This window comes from Ischnura elegans, chromosome 5 (genome assembly GCF_921293095.1).
Source record: "Ischnura elegans chromosome 5, ioIscEleg1.1, whole genome shotgun sequence".
NCBI lineage: Eukaryota > Metazoa > Arthropoda > Insecta > Odonata > Coenagrionidae > Ischnura > Ischnura elegans.
In genome coordinates, this window is record NC_060250.1 from 130537501 (window position 1) to 130563550 (window position 26050).

Below are 26050 nucleotides of genomic sequence, written 5' to 3' on the forward strand. Positions count from 1 at the left end.
TAAAGAACTACGTCAATCATCTCTGCAACCCAGACTAAATACAATATTTTAAAAATTACTACTTATGCACAGTTCAAACCTAATAATTGAAATACGTGGATCAACACTATTAAAAATTTAAGGTAGTAGTATTAAAGGAACCATTATGTGTAGAAAAACTTACCTCACGTAGGAGGGAAGACTTTGTTTGGTGTCACTTGTCCCTTCGGCATATTTGAAGCCATTTCGCTCTTCTCTCAGTATTTTGAGGGAAACTAAAATTTTTAAACACGTCCTTGGTGCTAATGTAGCAATTAGGAGCCGAACTACAACTTATTGTGCCGTATTTCTACTGCAAATAACGGAAAATCTTGCCGAGCAACTGCCAGCCACATTCACTTTCACAATGTAAACAACAAGTGCAGAGAACAAAGATGGTAGAATGCGACGACTCAACTTCGTAGTGTATTATCAACAATCCAGAGGACTCTGCGAAAGAGGATCCTCAAGTGTTCTCTTAATATGTTGTCACCCACCACGCAGTTCAGAGTTCACAAAAGTTGCCACTCGCGTCGCTGGCGGGCAAATTGATCCGAGTTTTGCGGGGAAATGAGGTATAATTAATCTAAAAGAACGCATAAGATGATGGTATCTATCGAATGCATTACTTTTCAATTTTATTCCTCGCAATGATAAACACTGCACTGCAAAATATTGGATAAAAGTGGATCGCATGGCACTCATCACAGCGCCGCGGACATTTTTGAAAACCGAGTGGCGACGGTAATTAACATTGCATGGGAGGGAATTCTTCCATGCCGTCCCCTTGTTTATCGCGGCCCAACACTGTTTGACCGGTCTTTTACGAGTACGCTAACGCCAATGCCATGCTATTATCCAACCTTGACAACCGGCTAACCCTCTTTTCCGAATCCCTGGATTGAGTATTGTGGTGTTCATTACCGACAATCTTATTAACCAAGAGCAATCAAAACCAATTGATAAGTTTTCAATATTCAACTGATATGAATGACTCTTTGCCGCCAGTCTTAAACGATTATGTTAACTCCGACGCTGGGTTTTACGCGCTCTTCAGCCCCGGGTTACGGCTACCCTCTTTTGCAAATCCCTAATCTTCAAAATGTACCAGCAATTCATATAAATTATACCTACTACGCTAACTATTTCCTAACTTTTATATGACTCATTATAGTTAATTAAAAAAGCATATAAAGTCGTTGCTGCGAAATTGAAATGATTCGAAGTATATAATGAAATATAAAACTAGTGAACGACATTTAAAAAAAATATGAGCAAAATTTTCCGCGTCGGTGAGTCGAACTTACAACAAACACCAACACAGTCGTGCGATTAATCCACTAGGCCACCGTAACTGCTTTGAAGAGGGGATTTATAATACTTAAAATATAAATCAAAAGTGAAAACCGGGGAAAGTACGCAGTAAATGCTCAAGAAATGATCATTTAATCCGACATTAAACGAAACAGAATGATCAATATGCTAGTTAATCTCCCCCTGAGTCAATATATCTTCATGCCCAAACGAACTATTTTCGGTGAGTAACCAAGGAAAACAAAAAGAGTAAGGGAAACTAAAAAACCTCGAGAAGCAGAAGTGGCGCCACAAACTTTGTCCTAAAACTTATGAAAGTGACTGTACCTAATTAAAGAAGAAATGGTAATGTCTCGTAGAGAGGGATCGCATATTCCTGAGGTTAAACATGGTGGAAAACATATCAGTGCCCCAAAAAACATGGCTAACTCCATAAATACCTATTTTGTAAAGGTAAATCATCTATAAGATGTCTAAGCAGATGTCACCTTCTCTGTTGGAAATGTAAATGCAGGAAAGAGTAATTCACAAGGAGTTCACGTATTGGCATTTCAGCATGTAAGTGGAGCGGAAGTTCATCAAAACAAAATCATCTCAAAACTAAAAAACAATAAATCATGTGGGTGGGATGGTTTACCACCTTACATTTTCAAAGAGGTAAATTATTTATCAAATCAGTTAATCCCTGCGCTTCAATCAAATGAAATAAATGCTTCGAAACGGGTGTATTTCCTCGGGACTTACAGTAATAAATCCTAAACTTGAGCAGGGGTGAATGAGTTCAATTTTAAATTACCAATCGATTAATGATGCACAAAGGTTAAGAAAAGACTTAGCTGTTTCACAAAATAAAATATATTTGCGACCGGTTTCGATACAGCGTATCATCACCTGATGATACGCTGTATGATGATAAGCCAGATGATGATACGCTGTATCGAAACCGGTCGCAAATATATTTTATTTTGTGAAACAGCTAAGTCTTTTCTTAACCTTTGTGCATCATGAAGGAGTTTCACCATGTTACGCCAACCACCATCGCATTTACCAATCGATTAATCTCCTGCCCAGATTTTCCAAAAGTATTTGAATTGGAAGTACACTTTCAGATTTTCAGGCTTTGATTGACATAATCAATTCATAAACAATATCACATAATCAATTGATAAAATACAACTCGCAGCCGTCTTGGCGTATGGCCTATCACAAGCTTCAACATGAGTGAACCAGGAGACACTTTTGGGAAAACTGTTATTTTTTTGTGGGATTAGAGAGGAAATTTAGACTGGTTCGCCTCATAGAGGTCGATTACAGAAAATAACAATTGAAGGGGAAAATAAATTCATCTGAATGGGAGATTTTAATTGCTGTTGTACCACAAGGGTTAATGCTTGGGCCACTTCAATTTAAAATTTATATCAATGGCCTTCCTTACAGCGCAAACAGTATTTTAATATTGTATCTAGATGACCCACCATTCATTTACAACTACCACAGTTAACACTTGAGACAGTGAGTCAGTTGAATGAATGGTTTTCTGCTAATTGCTCAAGTCAAACTATTTAAAATATAATCTCATAAGTTCTAGGATGGTATAAAAAAACAAATACTGTAAGACACTATAAAATGCAGGATTCCTTTAATGGACATTGTGAAACTTCTGGATGTGTGAAGAAGAAAAATTCAAATGAGCAACTAAAAAGCATTCAAGAAAATAAAAACGTTAACGTAGCCTTTGAGTATATATTTATAAAATAACAAAGTATAAATCTAGGGCATCAAGATTTATTCGTGACGAATAAAATCGAGCTTTGTCATAACACTGGGAGGAAACATTTTTTAATATCCCTATACACTGACTTCAAGGAGTGGAAAGCTCTCCATTCCGCATGGGAGTAAAAATATGTAACTGTTTGATGAATAAATTATGATTTAATGGCAATGCATTGGGTAAATGAAAAAGAACGAAAATGAACAGCTGTTCGTTTTTGGAAAAAAATGAAAAGTAATTTAGTAAGGAAATGCAATGGATGGCTTGGTTTGTAATGTATCTTATCTTTCATGACGAGACACCAATTTACAAATACCTGTAAGACAATGCATGGAATTGTTAATATTTTGTGTCAATAAATTACTATTATTAAGATTATCCGATAGGAGAATTGAGTTGGGGGGCGGCGGCATCTAAGGACTGATGACTGTTGATTATGACGATGAATTTCAATAGATCATTTCCGCTTGCGAAAAATAACGTGGAAAAGTTATGAATTCGATTGAACTTATGAATAAATTTTATCAAAGGTCCAAATTTTAATGAATTTCTCTTTGAATTAGGAACGTCGCGAGTGCTACCCCATTTAAATGCGTGGTGGGTTAGAAAATCATATCAAGCGGCTGACTGGAAAGTCTTCCATCGTAATATCCGCGCGAATAATATTGTCGCGGCACACATCGCTTTTACAATTCGTGTTTCACCTGTTTTTTTTTTATTAATTTGTCTTCGCTAAATGGTCAGGGGACTTCTATGCGACCCTTGATTGTGAATGGGATCGCGTGGTCCAATCGAGTTTATAGGGAAGTCATTCCTCCTAAGAGAAGGTCGGAGTGAAGACAATTATGAATAAAAGATGGACCGATCCATCTCGTCCGTGCTCGCATCGATGAGTGACTCTGTGAGGTGAATTACGCCTCCCTTTTCGTCGCTGTTCTTTTTCAGCGCCTCTCGCCACTGTATTATTATTTTTCCCGCTCAATATTTTCTGAAATCCGACTCAGTTATGCCTGTTTCACTCCACGATGGTGACGATGTACGATGTAGCCCCTGAACGAAGTGTGAACTTGCGAACCTCGAATGGCATTCGCGAGTTTTTACTTTATTATTTGATGCTTTTATGACGAATGGTCGGCAATTCCCACTATAAACTCTTGAGTTAAGAGACCAACCAATCTTCAAAACCCTAAAATGAAAAAGAAGGGATTTTACGAGGGGTTTTAATTGGAGCCTTAGCACCATGTAATCACGTAGGTCCATATTATGTGGATTATGTCGCATAAATCAGACGAATCATAAGCTTGAAAACAAGTTCTTGGAATTTATTACTTACGATGAGTTGCGCTGTCTCGCGGACTAACAAGACTTTAATTCAAGCTTACAATTTTTTTCTGTTTTTAATGCATGCCGTAGCGATTCTTGGCCGTTGTCAGCAATACTAACTAATGAAGTTGGTGCGAAGGCTTCTGCGGTGGCTACGACCTGAAGACGCCTGATGGAATGCAGGAGAAACTGTTGTCTCCAGTGCTGTAGTTGGCCGGTACGGCGTACCCCCTAAAACACAAACTCGTAATAAGCGTACCGGTTAAGCTACCTGTTTTAAATCTGTAAAAAATAGCCCTACTGTAAATAGTCCAATGGATTTCAGATGGAAAAATCGGAAAATGATTATGTACTTGTTCAGAGTTATCTCGTGGCACAACTTGGAACTAATATAAGAGTTGGAGTTTGACATTTCAATCGCGGCCGAATGTATAACATATGTTCAGCTGTTGGCAAATTCTGGTGAGTACCGCCTAAATTTTGTTCCCAACTACAGCACTGGTTGTCTCTAACACAACCACTACGCGGTGAAACCCGGAAAATACAGCCTACAATACTAACTAATTTCGAAACGGTCTCATTTAAGATTTGACCTTTGTAATTTCTTAAAAGTGAAGATGAAAACATTTAAAAATACTGAAATCAGCTGGACCGGTAGGTAGAAAATCGAATATCTCGAGTCCCTTGAGTTTAAAATTTCCGTTCAAACGGTAGAATAGGAAAATATAACGTCAAGAGTATCATTTATTGTAAATTATAACAGCAAGGAATAAAATTACTCGAAATATATCAATTCTAGTAATATCTGAAAATGGGCATTTAATCTCCCATTTGCTTACTGATGATGTCCTACCCAGTTTTAAGTGGGCAGCACAGAGTTGCGTTGGTAACCGAGAACGTTTGAACGTGAGAGTGGTTGACGCAGGTGTCACGTGTGAACTAAGCATTGCATGCTTTGTCGCAAGAACGCCGGCGTGGAAGACTCGTCTTCCTCGAACGTTGTGTCCCAAAGCGCAGGGATGAGCGATGAGGCAAATTATAGGATGGATCATCTCACTTGGACGTGCTATCGCAATTCAGCGAAAGATAAGATGCGACGAAAAATAATCTTTCAGATCATAAATGACGATCAAAAAATATTTCTACCTCTTCTCATATCTGAAATCATAAGACTCGACCGCGATAAAGGAGCAGAATCAATTTATTTACACTGTAATCGTATGTTGAAAAAACCTCTCCTGCAGTTTATATGGCCAATAATATGCCCTGGAAGCTCTATTTCATTATTACCACGTTTTATTATACATACTCGCTTTCTTGTTTGTCCTTCCAGGAAAAATCTTGCAAGTCAAATTTAGACCATTTCCTGATGAGCAAGAGCGCTGGATTTTTCAGGGTATCTCAGAACTGGATGACTATGCAATGTTCTTATACTTTTACCACTATCGGAACAGTATCTCAATTAATATTCAGAAATAAAACGTAAATGTGGAGTTCCACATATGGCCACTAAAATCAAATGGAGGCACTGCAATCATGATAGGCGCAATATATTATCCGTTTGTAAAAAGTATCTGCCTTTTTTTTTTGCTGTTTATCTTTGGCAAAATCTGCGATTTACCTTTCCTTTTATGACTTGCTCTGAAAATTGAACATTGCTACGTGGAATTTTCGACTCCGCTCATAACTTCTGCCGTCTCTATTTACCATTCAACAATAGAAATAAACAACGATTGCCACAAAACGATTTCATATTGAAGGAAGAAGTAAAAAAAATTGAATTTATGGGTAAAAGATTATATAGAAAAGAGAAAGTGAGAAACTACATAGTAATACCGCGAGTTAAGGCAACGATTCCAGGCTATGGCTAGACAAGGTAGGTTTGCAAGACACAGTTTTAATAGAAAACATTATGAAACTCTTGATGGCTCTTGATGAAACTGTTGTAGTAGTTCTTGAGATCTCTTGTCGATTAAAAATAATGGAAATAAAACAAAGATGCTGTAAATAGGACAGGGTATAAAGGAAAAAAAAAAAGAGGAGTCTGGAACTCAGACTTGACATCTGATAACATTCCATTCTCCTCTCTCTTTTTTTTTTTTTTTTTGTATAAAGGATGTAAAAGAGAAGAAGTATGTAGTTATGAAAAGGCTAGCGGATAGGAGAGAGGAATGGAGAACTCCGTCAAACCAATCTTAGGAATGTTGACTAAATATGATGATGCTGTTCATTTTAGATTGAAGAATGAAAGTGGTACATTAACTGTAGTACAAAAAACATTGAAACGAAAGAAAAAGACGGTGAAGAGGAAGTGAGATATTTTATAATAACACATTGTGTAAAGACATCAATTTCAGGACATCAGGGCAAGTTACATTGGAAATATGAACATTTTTATTAGAATATTTTATAAGATTGGCGCAGTTAGGCCAATTTCTTAAAATGAATTTTAACATAATAAATAAAGTGCATTATGAGTTTTCAGGGAATATCCATTACGACCCTCTGGACGGTTATTGTTGAAACTGTTGCTTTAGTTATTGATTTATCTTGTCGGTTTTAAATAACGGAGGTTATAAAAATACTTTCAATTTTGTAATCAGATAAATAGTGAAGTAAAGTGAATGAAAGTCCATCTATTTTTGATGTTATTGGAAGCAAATGTTCTTTCGCTTTATTCAAAATGTGATGTGAATGTAAGTAAATGGAACAATTATGATAATAGTAAGTATCCTACTTGATAAAAATTGCTTGTATTATTTAAAGATTATTCTGTCTTGCCAACCAAGAGAGCTCATGCATTTTAATGGGTTTTCTTATACCTTAAATGATAATAATCTTTATCGTTGAAAGTTAAAAGTCCAGTATTTGAGACAACCACTTGGTGGTTGAACTCAAAATGTAAATTGTTGCAAAATCCTATCACTGAAAAGTCTTAAATAATATGAAAGTATAAAAATAACAGTTTTATAAAGAACCACGTTACATTAAAAAAAAGAAGAAAATAGCGGCCTACGGCACCTTAACTTATTGAAAATTTCAAATGTGATTGATGAGAAAGTTAAATAAGTTTTAGAAGAGCATTTCAGATATCAAAAACGAAAAACGTGGTGCGCATGTAAGATGATAAACTTAGTACTTGCTAGTCAATGCATATCAGACCTTTAGCGAAAGTGAATATAATATATTTAACTTTTATATTAATACTTTCATATTATTTTAACCACCTCTTCCCTGGTATAGTCGCCAATAATATTTACAAAACTATTTGCTTCTAAAAATCTAATTGTATTAATACCATTGCTATGAATAAGATGTGTATTCATGACTGCAAGAAAGAAGCATTCCCCTTTACCAAACCGATGTATATACTTTAATTGATCAGTGAAATCGGTCACTTTGCACAGAGGTGGTTATAAAAAACACGCTACCTATGGTCACAGTACTAAATATTGTTTCAAAATATATGTTAATAATATTTGTCTGGATTTGTTTGAATGGAAATAGCGTTTAAAAGATAATTTTGTGCGTTCATTTTCGAAATATGAATCCATATTTTTGGAATAAAATATCTGCCCATTCGTCGAGGGTACGATTCTTTCGCGGGCCAAGCTTGCCTTTTCTGGAATACAATCCTTGGTCGCGCTGCGCCGTCGTCGAATATCACTGACCTGCGCAATGCAGCCGATTTGGTCATCCGTCCTCCCTCCCCCGAAATGCAACATCCTCCCAGACATGACTGTCCCTCAGCGGTTGCGTGGCAACTGAAACGAGGTGTGATATAATATGGTAGTTTCCTTCATCGAACAAAACGAAAGGCATTGATTGCGATTCGTTACCCACCATTAGTGTATTCATAATATACAAATTATTTGGTTGTAGAAATCCCAGTTTATACGAATGTTAATTGTCAATTTTAACCTAATTTGAATAAAACCAGATAGGCGCCACTCCACGTGACGTCACAGGGACCTATTTTCTATACGAGTAGATAGGAGTTTTACATCGTCTGAGATAACCAATGCATGCATGAGGCACAGAGCTCACGGAAACATCTCTTAATAATCAATCACCTATTAAAACTACCAATGGTCGGAAAGTTTCCTTCGTGTGATAGGGTATTAATAATCCTTATTTAAGCCAAGCGCTACCAGCTAGCGGCCAGTATCGTAGCGGCGCTCATAGCCTCGGACCAAATTGGCCTCTCACGGCGGCAGCCGGAACCAGAATGATGTCACACGGGGTTTTCCCAGCATTCATACTCACAATTAGCTGTCGCGTTTTCGCGCGCTTGAAAATTTTCACATTTCATTTAATCGCGATGAATAGATATCGTCATTTATATATCTATAAGCGTGAAATACGTATTCCAGGAGTATTAATCTCTCGATTTAGGCAAATAAAAAATATTAGGAAACCACCCTATTGGCGATTCCTTTGTTTGCTGCGAACAAACCTAAAGTAAGGAAATCGATCGGAAGTATTATTTAGGATGATGGCACGTTAAAGGCACTAGGTAAACACAATTTGACGGTAAGTACGTCAATGAAAGGCCTCATATACGTTGTATGGACCAGGTGATTAAGAACGAGTTTCATTTGATTTCTAACGCCTCCAATTTATTTCTCGAAACTGGAAACAAAGAGAAGCACATGAATTATTTTGGAATGAGATCGCGCTCTAGATCGCGCTGCCTCCAGAATGAGAACTGTTTGAGGTATTTGAAGCGGTGACATTGCCGTTACGCGCACAAGGTACAATTAATCGTTTTCTAAAATTTCGTATGGTGACAACGTTGGAAACCCGTTAGAAGTTGACTAGTTAATTAACAAATGGATGTGTCGAAAGTATATTCATGAGTGAAACAGTTTAATGAGGGCAGAACATCTAGTGACAATCGGTGCTGAATTTTGGCCAGGACGGCGCACCCCCTAAAATCCAAACTCGTTATAAGCGTACCGTTTAAACTACTTTTTTACATCTGTAAAAAATAGCCCTACCGTAAATTATCCAATGGACGTCAGAAAGAAAAATCGGAAATTATCATTTATTTGCTTAGAGTCATCTAGTGGCACAACTTGGAACTAATATATCGTAGGAGTTGGAGTTTGAAATTTCATTCGCGGCCGGACGCATAACACACGTTCAGCTGGGGGCAAAGAGTTTTTGGTGAGTACCGCCTAAATTTTTTCCCAACTACAGCACTGGTGACAATATGCCGTAGCTACCCAGTGGTCTAAACAGACCCTTAAAGAATCCTTCGTCGCGGTCATGGAATAAACATGGCGTCAACACTGTGATAAAAATGTGTACGTCTGCAGGGAGAATAAGTCGAGAAGTTACACCAGTTGCATAGCTTTCGGGTGAGTCACCAGTTGGAAAAAAAATCAAAGGTCTTAGAACTTAAATGCACTGTTTTAGATTTTTTATGCGCTATTATAGATTTGTATTACGCTCTGCTCCTCTTGCATTATGATGGAGCATGAATATTTCCAACTGTGCATTTCGAAGGATTTCCTCCGACTCTCTTTCCCACTCGATATATGTGCGCACGTTTTCTCGTTCGCCACTGCCGTCGTCTTGGCAACCCTCTCTCCCGAGTCAGCGGCCGCCGCCGCAGCCGATTGAGCATGGTCCCCTGGGGGCGTCACGTGGTCCCTCCTCCCCCCTGGCGCCTTGGTCCACGGAGGATGCTGCGGCCTTGACGACGGAGGTGAAGGAGGTGTGGAAGGGGGGGGGGGGGTGGGAATGACGCGCGGGGGAGGACGAGGGGGTGGGGGAGGGAAATTCGGGGAGGTCCTTCCCCTCCGGCGCCAGCTCACTACCCCCCTCGCCTTCATCTTCCTCTCTCTGGACCACTGTGAGTGACGCGGAAGCTCTCACCCACATAGAATCAATCTCATTTGGTACTCATCAGCCTGAAAAACCCAAAATTTTATGCGGTTCCGTTGACAATAATTAGATAATATGGTTTGAATAAATTATACCATAAAAATTTCTGCAACACCGGGATTACCTGGAGAAGTTGGGGAATTTGAAAATGGCAATGGAAAACATGGGGAGTGTTTCAGCGATCATCATCATCCTAATTCAGCCATCTTAAAATTAGTTTAACACAGCTCTCAATTCCGCCATCCTCACTGCCAGCCCTTTTCATAGCGACATACTTCTTATCTTTTACATCATTAATAATATGTCCCATCGGCCTTATGGATCTCGTTCGGGGTAGACCCTCACCCATCTTCCCTTCCACCTGTATTTCCACAATCGTCTTCATCAATCCATCTTTTCTCATCATGTGCCAGACTAAGTTGTCCCGTCTTCTTGTGGTTTTTTGAAGACTACTCTTTTCTCTCACTCTTTGTAGCACTTTCTCGCAACTTAAACGGACGATCCATTTTATCTTCATCATTCTTCGGTAGCACCACATTTCGGATGTTTCCGTTCTTGACTTCTCTTCTCCTGTCAAAGTTAAGGCCTCGCTTCCATAGAGAAACATGCTTCATAAGTAGTATCTGATTAATTGTTTCCATTCTGCTATGCTTGTAATCTTAGCTGTAAGAAAATTCTTCTTTTCGTAGAAAGCCCTCTTCACCTGCGTTATTCTATTAACTATTTTTTTATCTTCGTCCATCGTTGATAATACGGCTTCCTAAATAGCAAAAATCTTGTTTTCGTAGTTTTATGTTTGTTGCAGTCTCCTCTTTTTTTTTGCTGCAAACTAATTCATTAGTTTTGTTTTCGTTAATTTTCAGCAGACATTTGGCCATATTCCTTTCTAAATTTGTCAATAGCTTCTTCAAATCATTCTCTGTCTCGTGTATGAGTGCTATGTCGTCAGCAAATCGCAGCATACTAATTCTTTCTCCGTGGACATTGACACCTGGAGCCTTCTCCTTCATTTCATTGACGGCTTTCTCGACGCAAAGAATAAAGATAAGGGGGGGCAGTGCCCGGCCCTATCTCACTCCTTTCCCTATTCTTGCCCCTTCGTAGTTCGGTGGACCCATATTTTATCGTAGCTACTCGGTTTTTCTGTCCTCTATCGCCACTGCTCTTTAACGTGTATGCTGAAGAGATGGTAAGGGAAGCGTGGGATGAGTTAGAAGCTGGGATAAAAGTGGGAGGAATGATGTTCAAATCAGTGAGATTCGCGGATGATCAGGCGTTGATCAGTCAGTCAGCAAGGGGGCTTCAGGCCCTAGTGGATGCGTTATACGAACGTTGCGAGGAGTTTGGGATGAGGATTAATCACAAGAAAACTAAGGTAATGCGGTTTTGTAAAGCATCACGAGCGAGGAATGTGAGACTCAAGATAAAGGTGGGTGGTGAAAAACTTGAGCAGGTTGAGCAATTCATCTATTTAGGCTGTACGTTAGAGGAAAACGGATACAGTAGTAAGGACATTAGGAAGAGAATAGCATTAGCGAAGGAGGCGTTCATGAGCAGGAAGGAGCTTCTGAGAGGATCGTTGTGTAAGAGTTTAAAGAAAAGGTTAGTGAAGAGTTTGGTTTGGAGTGTAGCTCTCTACGGTGCGGAAACGTGGACTCTGAGGAAAGAAGACGAGAGAAGATTGGAGGCGTTCGAGATGTGGGTGTGGAGAAGAATGGAGAGGGTGAAATGGACGGAGAGGAAAAGGAACGACGAAGTGCTGGATATGGTTGGCGAGGAGAGAAAGCTTTTAGATGAGATACGCAGGAGACAGAAGGTTTGGATGGAGTTAGTGCTTAGCGGTGAGGGGATGTTGAAAATGGTGTTGGAGGGTAGAATGTTGGGGAAACGAGGGAGGGGAAGGAAAAGAATAGGATTTTTAGATAGATTGAAAGAGAGTAGGCCTTACAGTGAATTAAAGAAGGCAGTGCTGGAAGGAAAGGGAGGCTCCCAGATCACCTCTTTAGTACTCCATGGAAACCTACCTTAATCGGTAGAATACTATAATAATAACTCGGTTTTTATATACTAGTCTTCGATCAATGTTTAGTGCTTCAATTTTTTCTTGAACTTCTTTGCAGTGACTTCCAATCCACGTTGTCAAAGGCAAAAAGCAATTTTTCAGTACCTCTCGGAATGTTGTTAATTTTTTAACCAAAAATACTTTATTTAATTATATCATGATTTAAATGTCGATGTCTCAAATGTTGAAGTAGTTAAACGATAGCACAGTTTACTGTGATCGCATACCACGATGTACAATATCGTTTTTCTATTTAATGTCAGGACGATTTTGTAGAATAACATTTCGGTACATCTTAAACTTACAAAATCAATGAGTATATTAAAATGATATAGTATGATATTAAATGATAAAATATGAGCATGTATATTTAAATTTTGAAGTAAACATCTATCAATTTTACCAGTAATCAAGACTTCATATATGCCTTTATTTTCCTGTAGCACTCCGCATATGATGAGCAGAGGCACCGAATGTTCGCGAATAACGAAATTTCCAGTGCAGTTAAAGGATTTGTATTTAAACGTTTGTAATATAGACTACATGAGAAATTTATGCATACCTACTCTATAGGCATAGTTTGCACGTTTCAGTACCGGTTCAGCTTGATTTTCAAAGAAACCGGTGCACCGAAGTAGCTGTTCTGATGAGATGTTCCGGGGTCGCGGTTCTTCACCTTGGCGCTGAATGAGCGGTTCTGAGTTCTCACTCCGGCTATTGCTAGGTTAGGTGCGAATTAAAATTTATGCAAAAATGTCTTACGCGTTTTTGATTAGTTAAATATTTTTATTATACTATTCTTTTTTTCTCTATTAATTCCACTGTAAAGCTGTTCAGTAATTTAGAGAAGTTTTGCTTTCGCTTTCACTTTTTAAAATAATAAATAAATATAGTCTTATAAAAATAGTTAAAATTATCTTTTGAATGATATCCTCCCCCCAAAATTAATAGCATTTGTTTTGATTATTTTTATGAAGAGAAGAAAGCTCTTATGTATAAAATAAGCTCTTTCTAACCTCAAAAAACTATTCGTTAGAATCTGAGGAGGTTTTGAATTCCCTCTGAGGGCACAGCATTGCTTAGCACCCAACCATTTCAATAATTGAACGGCGACGAGCGAAAGATATTAGATCCGAGGACATACCTTCCCTCTTCCCGGGAAAGGTCGCGAAGATAAAAATCGCTGACATTAAAAATCCCGGTACGCCACAGACGAAAACTGATGTTTTCAAGAACCGAGAATCGATTCCAGATTTACTGAACCGCCCAGCCCTATCTCACCGTACCCGTACCGAAGCTGGTGTCATCTGCCGCCTAGCAATGCAGTCGGAGTCGTGTGCACACTGACACGGTGAAGTATGGCGAGTATTTCGATGGGGGTCTTCAACTCCATAATGATATGTCGCTTACCTCCCCACCACTCCTCTCTCCTTCGTAATGGGACCGTGATTACGCAGCCAATTACAACGCGTGCATCGGTGGGTGGGCGGCATCGCTTCATGCAACGCACGAGCTAATGAATCACGATTTGGGCGTGGAGTCATTACACTTCCATCGATCCCTCTCTTCACCCTTTCAATCTTTTCCTTAAATGCGATTCCATTGCGAATGAGATTCACTCGTTCCTCCCTGAAACGCAGCAGATAACCACTTTGATATTCGATATTTCCAGCGCCTGGAAGAACCACGTCACAACAGACGTAACATTTAAAGGCCGTTTTACACGGTGAATGGTCATTCGAATGATCATTCGAATTAAATTCAATCGCCGTGACCTCTTTACACGATGAATGATTTCGGCGAATTTTCTGCGCAGAAATGATGCGCATTGTTGCGACTATCGATAATGTTTTCGATTCTAACGATATTTCCGACCGTTTCTGACCACATGATTTTTGTTTTGGAAGTCGCAGACGATGGAATGCTTTGTTCACATGTGCGCTTGAATATATTTTTGTATTTTTTTAACTTTCGGTGGGGTATGACGTACTAAGTAATGAGAGGGATTAAAACGGTACGAATTGATAGCGGAAAACCACTTTAATAAATCGCGCGTTTTGTGATCCCGTAACGAAGTACCCAAAGTTGTTTTCACTGCAGTGTAACCATGATTATGCTTCAAGATAGTGTGCTCTATAACATGATCATAGGGAAATTTATTCTTTAAATGGTTACCCGAAGTGTCTTCCCTTCCGATTCAGTAAATTCTAAAGTAAGTGAAAAAATAATTTGGGGAAGAACTGCACTGGAAATTTCCGTTTTGCACGGTGAAAGATGGTCATTCGCAAGATCATTCGAATGAAAATTTAGCGTGTAAAACGGAGACATTGATCAATCGACAGATCCGATTTCCTCGTGTATTGTTTAAGATCAATCTGAAAATAGAAAGCCACAAACTTGAGGAGGCGGAAGAGTTCTGCCTCTTGGGTAGTCGAGTGAACAATTAAGGGCAAAGCAAGAAGGTTATAAATCAGCAGAAAAGTCCAAACGATGAGGGCATTCCTCAGGAAGTCTTCTCGCGGATGAAAATGTAACCGTTGAAGTCAGGAAGAAATTTATGATGACTTTGGAGTGTGCTTCTTTGTGTGTGATGGTGAGCAGTGGCGCGGCGAGGGGGGGGGGGGGCTTTGGGGGAGCTCAGAGAAATTTTTAAGTTTAATCCATTTTACTTAATTGGATTAGGGTTACTTATAGAATAGTGTTAGGATTCATCTAATACCCCACAGAAAGCCGTAAAACTAGCCGTTTTGAACCATCGGTCTTAAAAATTTTCTGGAGGAGGGCCCACGCAACTCCTGCTTACCCTGGCGGGTATGCAATACCCCCACACCCCAAAGTATTAGTTGCACCTCCTAGCCTTAATTATTAGCTGCACCCCTGTTAGCGAGGGATGGATGATGACAGCAGCGAAGAAATAAAGATTGGAAGATTTCGAAATGTGGTGCTGTGGAAGATGGATGCAGATCAAATTGACAGATCGAATGCGTAATGCGGGAGTCGTAAGTGAAGTAGGAGATACGATAAGCGTTTTGAGAGGTTTGAGTGGATGATGGGAGATTGCAATAGGCCACGTCACGAGCAACGATGGCCTAATTAAAATTATTGTTGAAGGACAGGTGGAGGGGAGGATGGGCAGAAGCAGGCCACGGGTGAAATATTAATTATAGGGAATGTGGTGAAGGATGTAAAGAAAAAGAATTAGGCAGGTGTTAAAAGATAAGCCGATCGGAGATTTGAGTGGAGGGGTGCGTTAGGCCAGATTTGAGATTGATGCCTGTTGACTAGGGATGTGAACTTTTTCATCTCGAGTCGAGTTGAAAACTACTCCTAAGTATCGAGGCGAGTATGGTAATTTCTGAACAAGGCAATAAAGCAAAGCATGCTCCATTACATTATAATTTTTCCAATCCCCTAGTGAATTTTCTATTCCAAATGCTTAGCTTGATGTAAAAAGGAAAATATAATGCGGAACGTGTCAGAATTAGGAGGTAAATGAACAATAATGAGTCTGAAACAGTTCCATAAGCAAAACTGAAATGAATTAACCTCTAGTAATATGTCGACTATTTAAGTAACGTATTTATCCAAACTGCGAGGAAGAGCCTTAAGTAAAGGAATTTGCACAGCTATAATAAAAATTACACACTACGTAAATGAATCATGTAATATTTGATCCTTTCAAATTCTCATGCAAGAAAACCATTTGCTCTACATGCTTAGGCAGCAGGTTTTTACGTCTCCATGTAACAGTGTTACTGCCTGCAGAAAATTGCCTTTCGCTACGATTTTTATGGATCTTCAATCTTCATGGAATATCAGTGGACGAAGCGAACGAACTATAAAACTTATTTTTAGCTTTTTAGGGCAAAAAATAAATCTATAATTGTCACGCCGTTTAATTGACTTCAGCAACTCTTGTTTTTTAATTCAAGAAAGAAACTAAATGCAACAAAGGAATAAACGAAAATTAACATTAACATTAACGTACGCAGTTAGCGAAAAGATTTTTTTTTTAATGACACTACTTGCGACGTCAAACATCGGGAAAACCGGTATTGTTCGCTTAAACCTTAAAGTTACCTATTCTTCTTTCTTTCAGAAATCTTAATAAGTTTTTACGTATTACCTCGGGGTTTGTTTAAAGAGAGTTGGGTAGGGTACGCATAAGAAAGTATGAGCGATGCAGCGGACCACTCTCATTACTACAAATAAGGCACAGGGTTGGAAGATGATCGGCCGCCGCGGCTGACGAAAAGGTATTCGGCGCCCACGTTGACATCTATATCGTATACTGCCAGCTGAAACTCCCAGGCCAAGGCATTAGAATGACTTATCGACTTTAAAAACGATATTATTACAAGAATTTCGTGATAGCGCTTCCTGTCGACAGATTGCTAGACCTACTGGCATCTACAGATCTGTAACCGGAACTACTCGCTCGACTCGACATTCGTAATGCTACTCGAAACACTCGAGTTGAGTATCAACTACTCGACTCGACTCGGATTTTCGAGTACTCGCACATCCCTACTGTTGACGATGATGACGCCTGGTTGAGTTATTGTGAATGGGACTTCAATCTAGAAAGCACAAATTCCTTGATCCTTGTCTTTGACTAAATTCTCTACTTGACTGATTCGGATATAATCATGGCTCTACCTTTTTCTCAGCATGTATTCCCGTTCAATTATAACTGGTCGGCAAAATGAAACTTTTTTTCGCTCCCACGAATGAAAATAGGTGGTTCTGAGTTCGAATCCGTGGCCCGTTTTTCTTTTGGCGCGAGTTTGCAGGGAGGAGGGTAGGTGGTGTTTCAATATCCGATCAAAGATGCTATTCTCCATCAATTATAATTTTCACGTTATAATTAAAAATCAATATAAATCATGCAAATAAAATTACATAAAAAGTTAAAGCTTAAAACTTACGTGTCACTTGGTGTTCCTATTTCTCTTGTAATTACTACAGGGCGTCTCACGAATAATTTTTGGACATTAACATTAATCTAGGAAGCAGTTAGCGGCACACTTTGAAGGTGTCACCCGCGAGTGATTGGCAGAATGGAATTGAAATATCGTCAGCGCTGCCTGCAGTGAGGACACATCGGATGAAGGGCACTTCACATTCGTGACATTTACTGCACTGCGTGGGAGTCCGCGGAATTTCCGCGCCAACCATTTGAAATGCCCTCTTGCCGTGTGAAAGAATATATACACTAGGGTACCGGAGTCATCTTTATTGTACCTCGCAATCAATCTGATTGCAGTCTCAGGGCATAATGCTGAGAATATGCATATTGTGGGTAAACTTTTCTCGGGATTCCCACCGGGTTAATGTTTTAATATCGGCCAACGTTTCAAGTACCGTCTCGGCATTCATCTTCAGGGCTGAATATCAGTTTCTGAATATCAGTATCAAGAATCAGTTCGATCCATGCTTCAGATGGTGGTAAATCCACCCTGGCGTTATTCGAATCGAACCCGCGACCTTTAGGTTGTAAGACGGGTAAATTTCCCCGGCTCCAACGAGGCCGACTAGAGATGAAGTGTTTGGCATAGGTGGACCGCAACGAAACCACTCCAACTTTATCCACCAGAAATCTATAGACTGTACATTAAAGTGGGACATAGCCAGCGGAAAATGAAAGGAAGACCCAAATCTGAGTGAGCGAATATTAAAGCTAAATTTACACAATGGGGTTGTTCACTTAAGGCCGTTTTACGCGCTGAATGATTACTCGAATGCTTTTCCGTTTTACACGGTAGCCCCCAACAGACGAAGGAAGGGGAGTTGTCGTCACTTGGATTGGCTGGTAATGGCGGTGGCGTCGAGAGAAGTTCTTTCATGTCATCGGCGAAGAAAATAGTCAGCCACTTCTGAAATAACTGCCACTGAAACTGTACTCAACTGCCCTAATAAGACGAAGAACACGATCGAAAAAAAGTCGGCCTTTGAGTCTCTTCCTATGTGTGTGGAATTAGTATCTTGCGATCCGTTTGAGTCGCGACGAAGTTTGAGGAGAGAGTAAGGCCGTTTTCTACACACGCCATCAACTTATTTGCGAAAGGAAGGACGATTTTTCGTCGTAAATAGCTCAAGAAGTTGGTGGCCGGATCAGGTTAGTGAGGTGGCTAGAGTGTTGGCTTCCCACCATGTGGACTCGGGTTCAAATCCCGGCGGTGGCGGAGAATTTTCACAAATGACCCGATCCGTTTTTGAATGATGTGTGTAGGACATGTCAAGCGCAACACTCCGTCCGTCGGATGGGATGTTAAGCCGCGATCCCCTTGGCGCCTTTTGCTAAGGACAGACTAATGCCGACGCTGGGTTTCTCTCCACCCTTCCATCCATACCCTTTCTTCGTGGCGCAAATGACCTCAGTTCACGGTCGCCTCCTCCAAATACCATACCATACCTGTTGGTGGTGGATCGGTAAATGGTTTTTTATAACCCAACACAATGGACAAGGTATAAATATTGGTTAAAGATTCTATCAAATAATTGGTCATCACTTTATAGGCAAGCAAATAAAATAAATATTAATGAAATCGGATCGTGATGCCTGGAAAAATAGAGATGTCAATTACAAAAGTGACTCTCCAAAGCAAGCTCTCAAATTTCACCTTTCAATGTTTGAAGATAATTGGTGAACATTTAAATGCCACTCCAATGGTAACTTGTATCTATTCAGCTGTACAGCTTACATAAATTGATAATTTCTCTGAAAAACATGATCTCTGATGATTTTCTCTTTATTGATTTCACCAATTTCTACTGAGTCCACTTATTTCATTTTTGTTCTTAATGACGGTACTTCCTAAATAATTGTCACCATGTATCTGTGTATGGCTTGGCGGTCGATTCGCACCTCGGATTAAATTTTAGAGCTATCAAGAAACATTTACGTGTTACATCTAAACCATTAAAACCAACTAAACTATATCTTAAACAAATCTAACTAATTTAATATCTATCAACTTACGAAATGTGTGTGCAATTTGTAAAAAATTCTTTCCTACTAGGATTTAGAAAGATTTAGATTTAAGATTTAAAAAATATATTTATTGTTCTAGGACTTTTGTCCTCTAGGAACAAATTCATAAAGTGGATTTAAACGTATAATTAATTGAATTAAATAGGATAGGAGAAGGTATAAACATGGAAGAAACATAGACAAAGGTTTCTCACCCCTGCAACGTTTTCACATCGGCTACTCTTGCGATTTGATCCTTTCCAGGACGTAATTTAACGACGCGACCTAGTCTCCAACGCAATGGCGGGAGGTGTTCATCTTTCACGAGGACCAATTGACCCTCCATCAAATTTGGTGGCATTTTTAACCATTTAGTCCTTCGTTGCATCGCCCCTATATATTCATTTCTCCATCTTTTCCAAATAATATCATAATGTGTTGCAACCGTTTCCATCGGGCTTCTAGATTTACAGGTCTTGATGAATTTATGTCTACAAAGATACTTAATACTTTTGATCCTGGTCTAACGAATTAAAATAAAGACTAATTGAAGACATCTCGCGATGAAAAATACCACGTGCAGAAAAAAATATGTTACGAAAAATATAACCCGTGATAGTTGATGCCTGTGGTCTTCACTTTCGGTCAAAAACGCACCATTTTTAAACCACACCAAGCGCTCCGATTGGCCTCGAGTTTACCCTGTTGCCGGACGCCTCGAGTACATCGCAATCTCTAGCTGGCAAAGCATTCGAAGTCATGAGTTGTCCAGAGCATTCGATAACAATGGCAATCTCGCGGCCAATTGGAACACTTGGCTCAAAGTTTCTGTTGTTTAAAAATGGTGCGTTTTCGACCGAAACATAATTAGTAATTTTGGTTCCTAATGGCGTCAGCTATCCAGGGTTAAAATTTCGTGACTCAAATTTTCTTCAACCTGTATAATATGATATGATATGATATAGCATTGTGTAACCCCACTACCCCTCAAAATGTCATTAATCCGCCATTGAGTGCGTTCATAGATATCTCTCCCTGTAAAGATTTCTACTCGTCAGTTTTAAACTGCTTACCTTCCACGCATGTATTGTATTTCCATTGGTTTTCTCACGGTCCCCTCCTTTTCTGTTTTCAGGGAAGGCTTTTGACATCACGTACGTGAGGCTGTGGTTTTACTCTCCGCGACCCGAGCACTTCGCCATTTACAAGAGAACGTCGGAGGACAGCGATTGGGAGCCGTACCAATTCTACAGGTGAGTTGTCACTTAGACACCAGCCCTGCTAAAAACTACTAGCCCAATAATAGTGCTAGGTGAGCGGATGGATTCGGTGGGATTCGATAGTTGAGCATTTGTGCTGTGGAGGTATCGATACATGGTTGAAATCTTACTTTTTGTGTTACGGTCAGGTCTTCAGTTTCACTATACGCTTGGAAACAGAATTCGTCGCCTTTTTCTGGTTGCCTCACCAAAGTTACCGCAGACCTGGATATCAGCGAATATTCAGGGAATTTTGAACTTCGGGGAAAACTCAGGCAAATTTCCTGCAAAACCGGCGTTAGTCGCATGCAGAAACCGGTGAAAACTAGCAAAATGCGTTGAATTCCCTGGCGCTTCAAAAACATTGAAAAATGTCATGAGAATTTTCTCTAATTTTCCAGAAATATTTCCATATAATCCTTTTATTGAAGCTCCTCTTCCAGTAAATTTATTGAAAAGAATTTTCCATAAGGAAAGTTACGTACTTGATATTGTACATTTACATCACGAAATAAGTGTTGTACTGTTTACATTAGGTTCAATCCAAAGCAATATTATCCCACTTTCTACTTTATGCCTACATAGCATGCCAAATGTATGCTATTACACGCGTCATTTATCAAGGAAAATATCCACTCTTGCTCCAACTCATTGCGACAACTTGGGCCAGTTACAACAACGAGGGTAATATGAGAATAACAACGAGGATAAGCTGAATAGACTCCATTCCGACGAAAAACATGGAATCAAATCCCTCCTGGCCCGGACCGAAATTTAGTTCGCGTTGATGAATCTCCGAGCATTAACCATTTATAGGCATTTGTATTTGAATTTTTGAGTACATTTGTATTCGCTTGAGATTTTAATTTTTTCGTTCCTTACATTTTCTATCCTACGAAGTTTTCATATCATTATGTTTTTATATGATTCTGCGTTACCTATTTCCCATATAATTTACAAAATGAACGCCATTAGTCTGAAATAAATCTTCCTTCTTATTAATGCAATCCTATAGAACTTCCAATTTTGCCGATAATTTTTAAACAACATTTTTAATGAAAGGAATAGATCTAAATAATTATAAAATGCATTAACTGTGAAATTCCTTAATATTATATTTCCTGGTTTCATTGTAAACAATGCGAAAATAATCGCCATCCTTAAATTATGCAATTCAAATGCCGCCTGACCGGCAGTAATGTATTCAGTTAGTTCTAATTCTCGCCGTTAGCAGAGCTCTCTGTCCGCCTGTACTCGCACGCCGCCGCGGCGCGCCGTGCTCAATTAAGTAACTAACTTCAGTGCGGTATGGACCGAAGAAAGCTCTTCGTTTCTAAAGCGAGGCGAGGACTGGGAGTTCTTTCCTCTGTTTCTTGAACAGAGTGAACTGATTTTCATTTGAAATTATTTGTAGGAAGCTAATATCTTGGGAATAGTCCTCATTTAAAGATTACTTGTGCTATTGCATCCTTTATCTGCGTAGCCTATTTTCTCTAAGGGGGGAAACTGGTTAATTAAAAAAACTATGCATTCTCATTTGTAATATATTGAACCAAAAAGATCCGATGTGAGAAAATATTCATGATTAATTTACATTTATGAAAGAAAGTGAAAAGTCGTGTTAGTTAAACTATTTATAAATCGAGAACGTCTGTACCGATTTTAATGGTATTTGGTTTTATGGATTCGCCTCAGCCCCGGATAGCAGAGTAAACATTAAAATATAGCAAAAGTTCACGAAAAATTGATCTTTATCTTAGGGCTATTTTTTTAGGAGTTGGTAACAATGCAAAAGGCATCAAGTTCGTCTAAACTAGCTGATTTGTTTTATTTTAACCAATTTAATGGCTGAGCTTTAAACAATATTTAAAATATTTCAGTGTTTAAAAATATTTGAATTATTCAAATAATATTTAATTCAAGCTAAGCCCAGTTCGAATTGTACACAAACATATAACTACAGGCTGTGTGAACAAATCTCCAAGCTTATTACCGTGTACCTGTCGACGAATCGCAAATCGGAAGTTTTGCAATTTCGAATCATCGAAAGATAATTATATTTTGTTCGCGAACACTTTGCTGATTATAATCAGCAAAGTGTTCGCGAACATGATTGATAACCACAAAAAGCACAAATGGTTGATTGAGCGCACAATTTTGGCAGGTGGATGACTGAAACTTGATAAATCAAGATAGTCTAATTAGTTTTTACTCTGCATTAATTCAATTATATTGACAGGGTAACAAGCACAGACGAAGTCACCAACTATCCATCTGAATATTTTAAGTCCTTGAGTGTGCGTGGCTTACCACGGCACAATTTACAGCTGAAATTAGGTTCGGTATTCATGGTGCTTCGAAACCTAAACCAGCCAAAACTATGCAATGGAACGTGTTATGTGATTTAAAAAGAGAGAAATTGAGTGTCAGTCAAGCATCGGGCTAGCATTGCGTAAACTTGCTCCTAGAACGGGGCAAGACTCGGACCTAAAATCATTTTTTTTACGGTTAAAACTGCAAATATGCCAACAACTGAATGCATAATTTTTTTATGAAACTACAGTGTCTAAATTTTCTTAAGTTAAGACATAAAAATTAGAAAATTCATTGAAATAAATCCGCGTATGCGTGACCCGGTATACCCTATAATGTAGATTGATTGATGTAGGTATGATCAGTATTTATGACCGGAATCACTTTCGTACGTGTTTAGTTTGTTTTCTGTTTTTGAGTTCATTTGTTGTGTTTTATTTATCTGTGGGCATGTTTGTTTTTGTTTTGATTTCTTTTTGCTGATTTGATGCTATGGTGATGAGAGATAAACAGGACATTGTTAGTTATAGAGCCATCTTGAAGTGGATGTACAATAAGATTAAGATTAAAATCCAGTGTGTCAAGTGATATTTTCCTTGGGTTTAATCGCTGTGATACGTTAAATTGGCGACCGTGAGAGGACCAAAGTATTAGAAGATGGCTGAAATTAAGAAGATGAAAGTATTTTTCAAGGATTTAACCATAGTTCAGCTGAAGGAACAGCTTGATGGCTTTGGACTTTCTACAAGGGGAACAAAGACAGATTTGTCTCTGAGGCTGGAAGACCGTCTGAGGAAAGAAAATAGAGATACCGACAGCTTCTACGTTGAAGTGGAGCAGCAACTATCATCGGGCAATGAGGAAGTAGGTGTCAGAGAGGTGCTTGCCAGTGTAATGAGTTTGGTACAAAACTCAGGCATCCAGATGTCCGACGTTCACCACGACTTCGAGAAGAAGATCTTGATGAATACATCTCAGTTGTCAGACCAAATGACTACTATTACTGGAAACATGGAATCTATTAAAAACATTAAAGGTAGGGTCATCCTAATATAACAGAGCGTGGAAACGTCAGAAATCCGGATGGTAACAGTATCAAATGAATTGAACAGGGTGAAGCATAACATGGAGATGGTTAAGCAAGAAGTTGACACCAGATTTTTACAGTTACAAGAACAAGTAAGTGATCAAGTGAGGAATATAGTACCACCATCAGTCACTCTACCTTATACAAGTGGACATTTAGACCCAAAAGTGATGAAAGACTGCCTTCCAGAATTTCATGGAAGACTGGAAGAAAATCCAACAAGTTTTATTAAAGGATCACTCAGTTTGTTAGGTAGAACTAACCTACCCACAGACATTTATACACAAATAGTGTCACAACAGCTGAAGGGGCAAGCGGCTACTTGGTGGCGAAATTTAAAAGGGTTAAATCTGGGTTGGGAGGACTTCAAACGAGAATTCATTGCACGGTTTGATTCCAAAGGGGTGAAGAGTGCAGTGAAGAAGAAGCTAATCACAGACACACAACCTACAGGCATGCGGACGAGTGCTTTCATTATTAAAAAATATCAACTCTTCAAGAGACTGAACCCAGAAGATCATGAAGATAAGGCAATGCACAATATAATCGAATTACTGTATGAAAAGATTAGGGCTTTAGTTAAAGTTTCACTGCCCAAAACATTCGATGATCTTAGGAAAGTTGTAAGCCATCTTGAAGAGGAACACAAAGTCAAACCTTCGGGAGATTCTAGTACAGTTAGGAAATGTTTCCAGTGTGGAAATTTTGAACATTTGAAAAATAAGTGCCCTAAATTGTCATTGCAGGAAAACTAGGTGTGGTCCATTCTGGGATGAGGGGGAATGGAAACCGAGTAGTGCTTAACCCTCGAAGAAAAACAACTTCTAGTAAGTCATCGAATCATGATAAATGTATTGGACAGATGACTAGTGATGGAAGCTATCCTCGTCCTGCTATTAACTTAAAAATTGGGAACAAAAATTTTAAGGCTATATTAGACAGTCAGGCTAGTAATTCTTTTGTCAATTCTAATGTAGCAGAGTTACTAATTCCTATATGGTTCCACATCATCTGGGACTGGTAAGAGGAGCTGTTAGTAAGGTGACCTATTCTGTAGAGGGGCAAACACTACTAGCAGCCAAGTACATGGATGAGGAAATTGAAATAACAGTTGGCGTGATTAAGGATTTGATTCCTGAGATAATACTGGGCCACGATTTCTTAGTTGCCTCTTATGTTATCTTAGACCATGCATCCCAAGAAATATTCTTAGGAAAAAATAATCGTCGAAGAGTTACATAGTGTGATGGTAGTAATATGACTCAGACCAAGGATAAAGACGATGGAGTACATCTAGATGAGCTAGATTTTGGATCTTTAACAACAAACGAAGAAAATCACCTGAAAAGCGTATTGAAAGAGTTTCCTGAGGTCATTACTGACAAGATCGGTTTTACCACAACAGTTACGCACAGTATTAAATGCAGTGACTACAGTGGGTGCTTTCCATTCATGCGACTCACGCGTCGACTTGTGTCGGCTCGCGGCATTTGTTTATAACTCTCCTATTCCTGTGCGTTACCGTTTGTTGACTTGTGTCACAACAGTCGGCGACACACACCGAATGGAACACGAAAACCGCGACGCAAGTCGACTTGTGTCGACGTGTGTCAATGAATGGAAAGCACCCAGTCCAATCAAGCAACGTCCATACCCAATAAACCCTGATAAGCGTTACATCATACGAAGTAAAGTCAAGCAATTAATACGACAACAAGACAAACAAGTGACAAAAAGTGTGACAAGTACGACGTTCGTCGCGTCAGCTAGTAAAGGATAAGATAGGAGATCGTTGAGTGAGGTCACCGATAAATGTTATATTCCATTAACACATATTTTTTGGTTGAACTTCCGAGGGCTCCTTTCTACTCAATGAATTGCAGAAAAGACTTGGCTTCGTGTAATTCTCTTCTCGTGGGACCATTACAAATAACATATTGGAATCCAAAAAGCAACGCCTCTGTCCAGGAATACGCGCCTGGCATGATCATTTGAATAACTAAGCTCATCATCCAACACGTCCAATACCTTGGAATAA

General features: G+C 39.1%; 1 protein-coding gene across 2 annotated transcripts in view; it reads left to right on the forward strand.

The window, feature by feature from the left end:
• The window catches only part of LOC124159563 (laminin subunit gamma-1), a 390848-nt gene that overhangs the window by 212508 nt on the left and 152290 nt on the right, over window positions 1-26050 (forward strand). For both annotated transcript variants that reach the window (XM_046535458.1, XM_046535457.1), the window contains exon 3: window positions 20489-20606. In XM_046535458.1, coding sequence (XP_046391414.1) covers window positions 20489-20606 — 118 coding nt within the window. The remainder of the gene's footprint in view (window positions 1-20488; window positions 20607-26050) is intronic.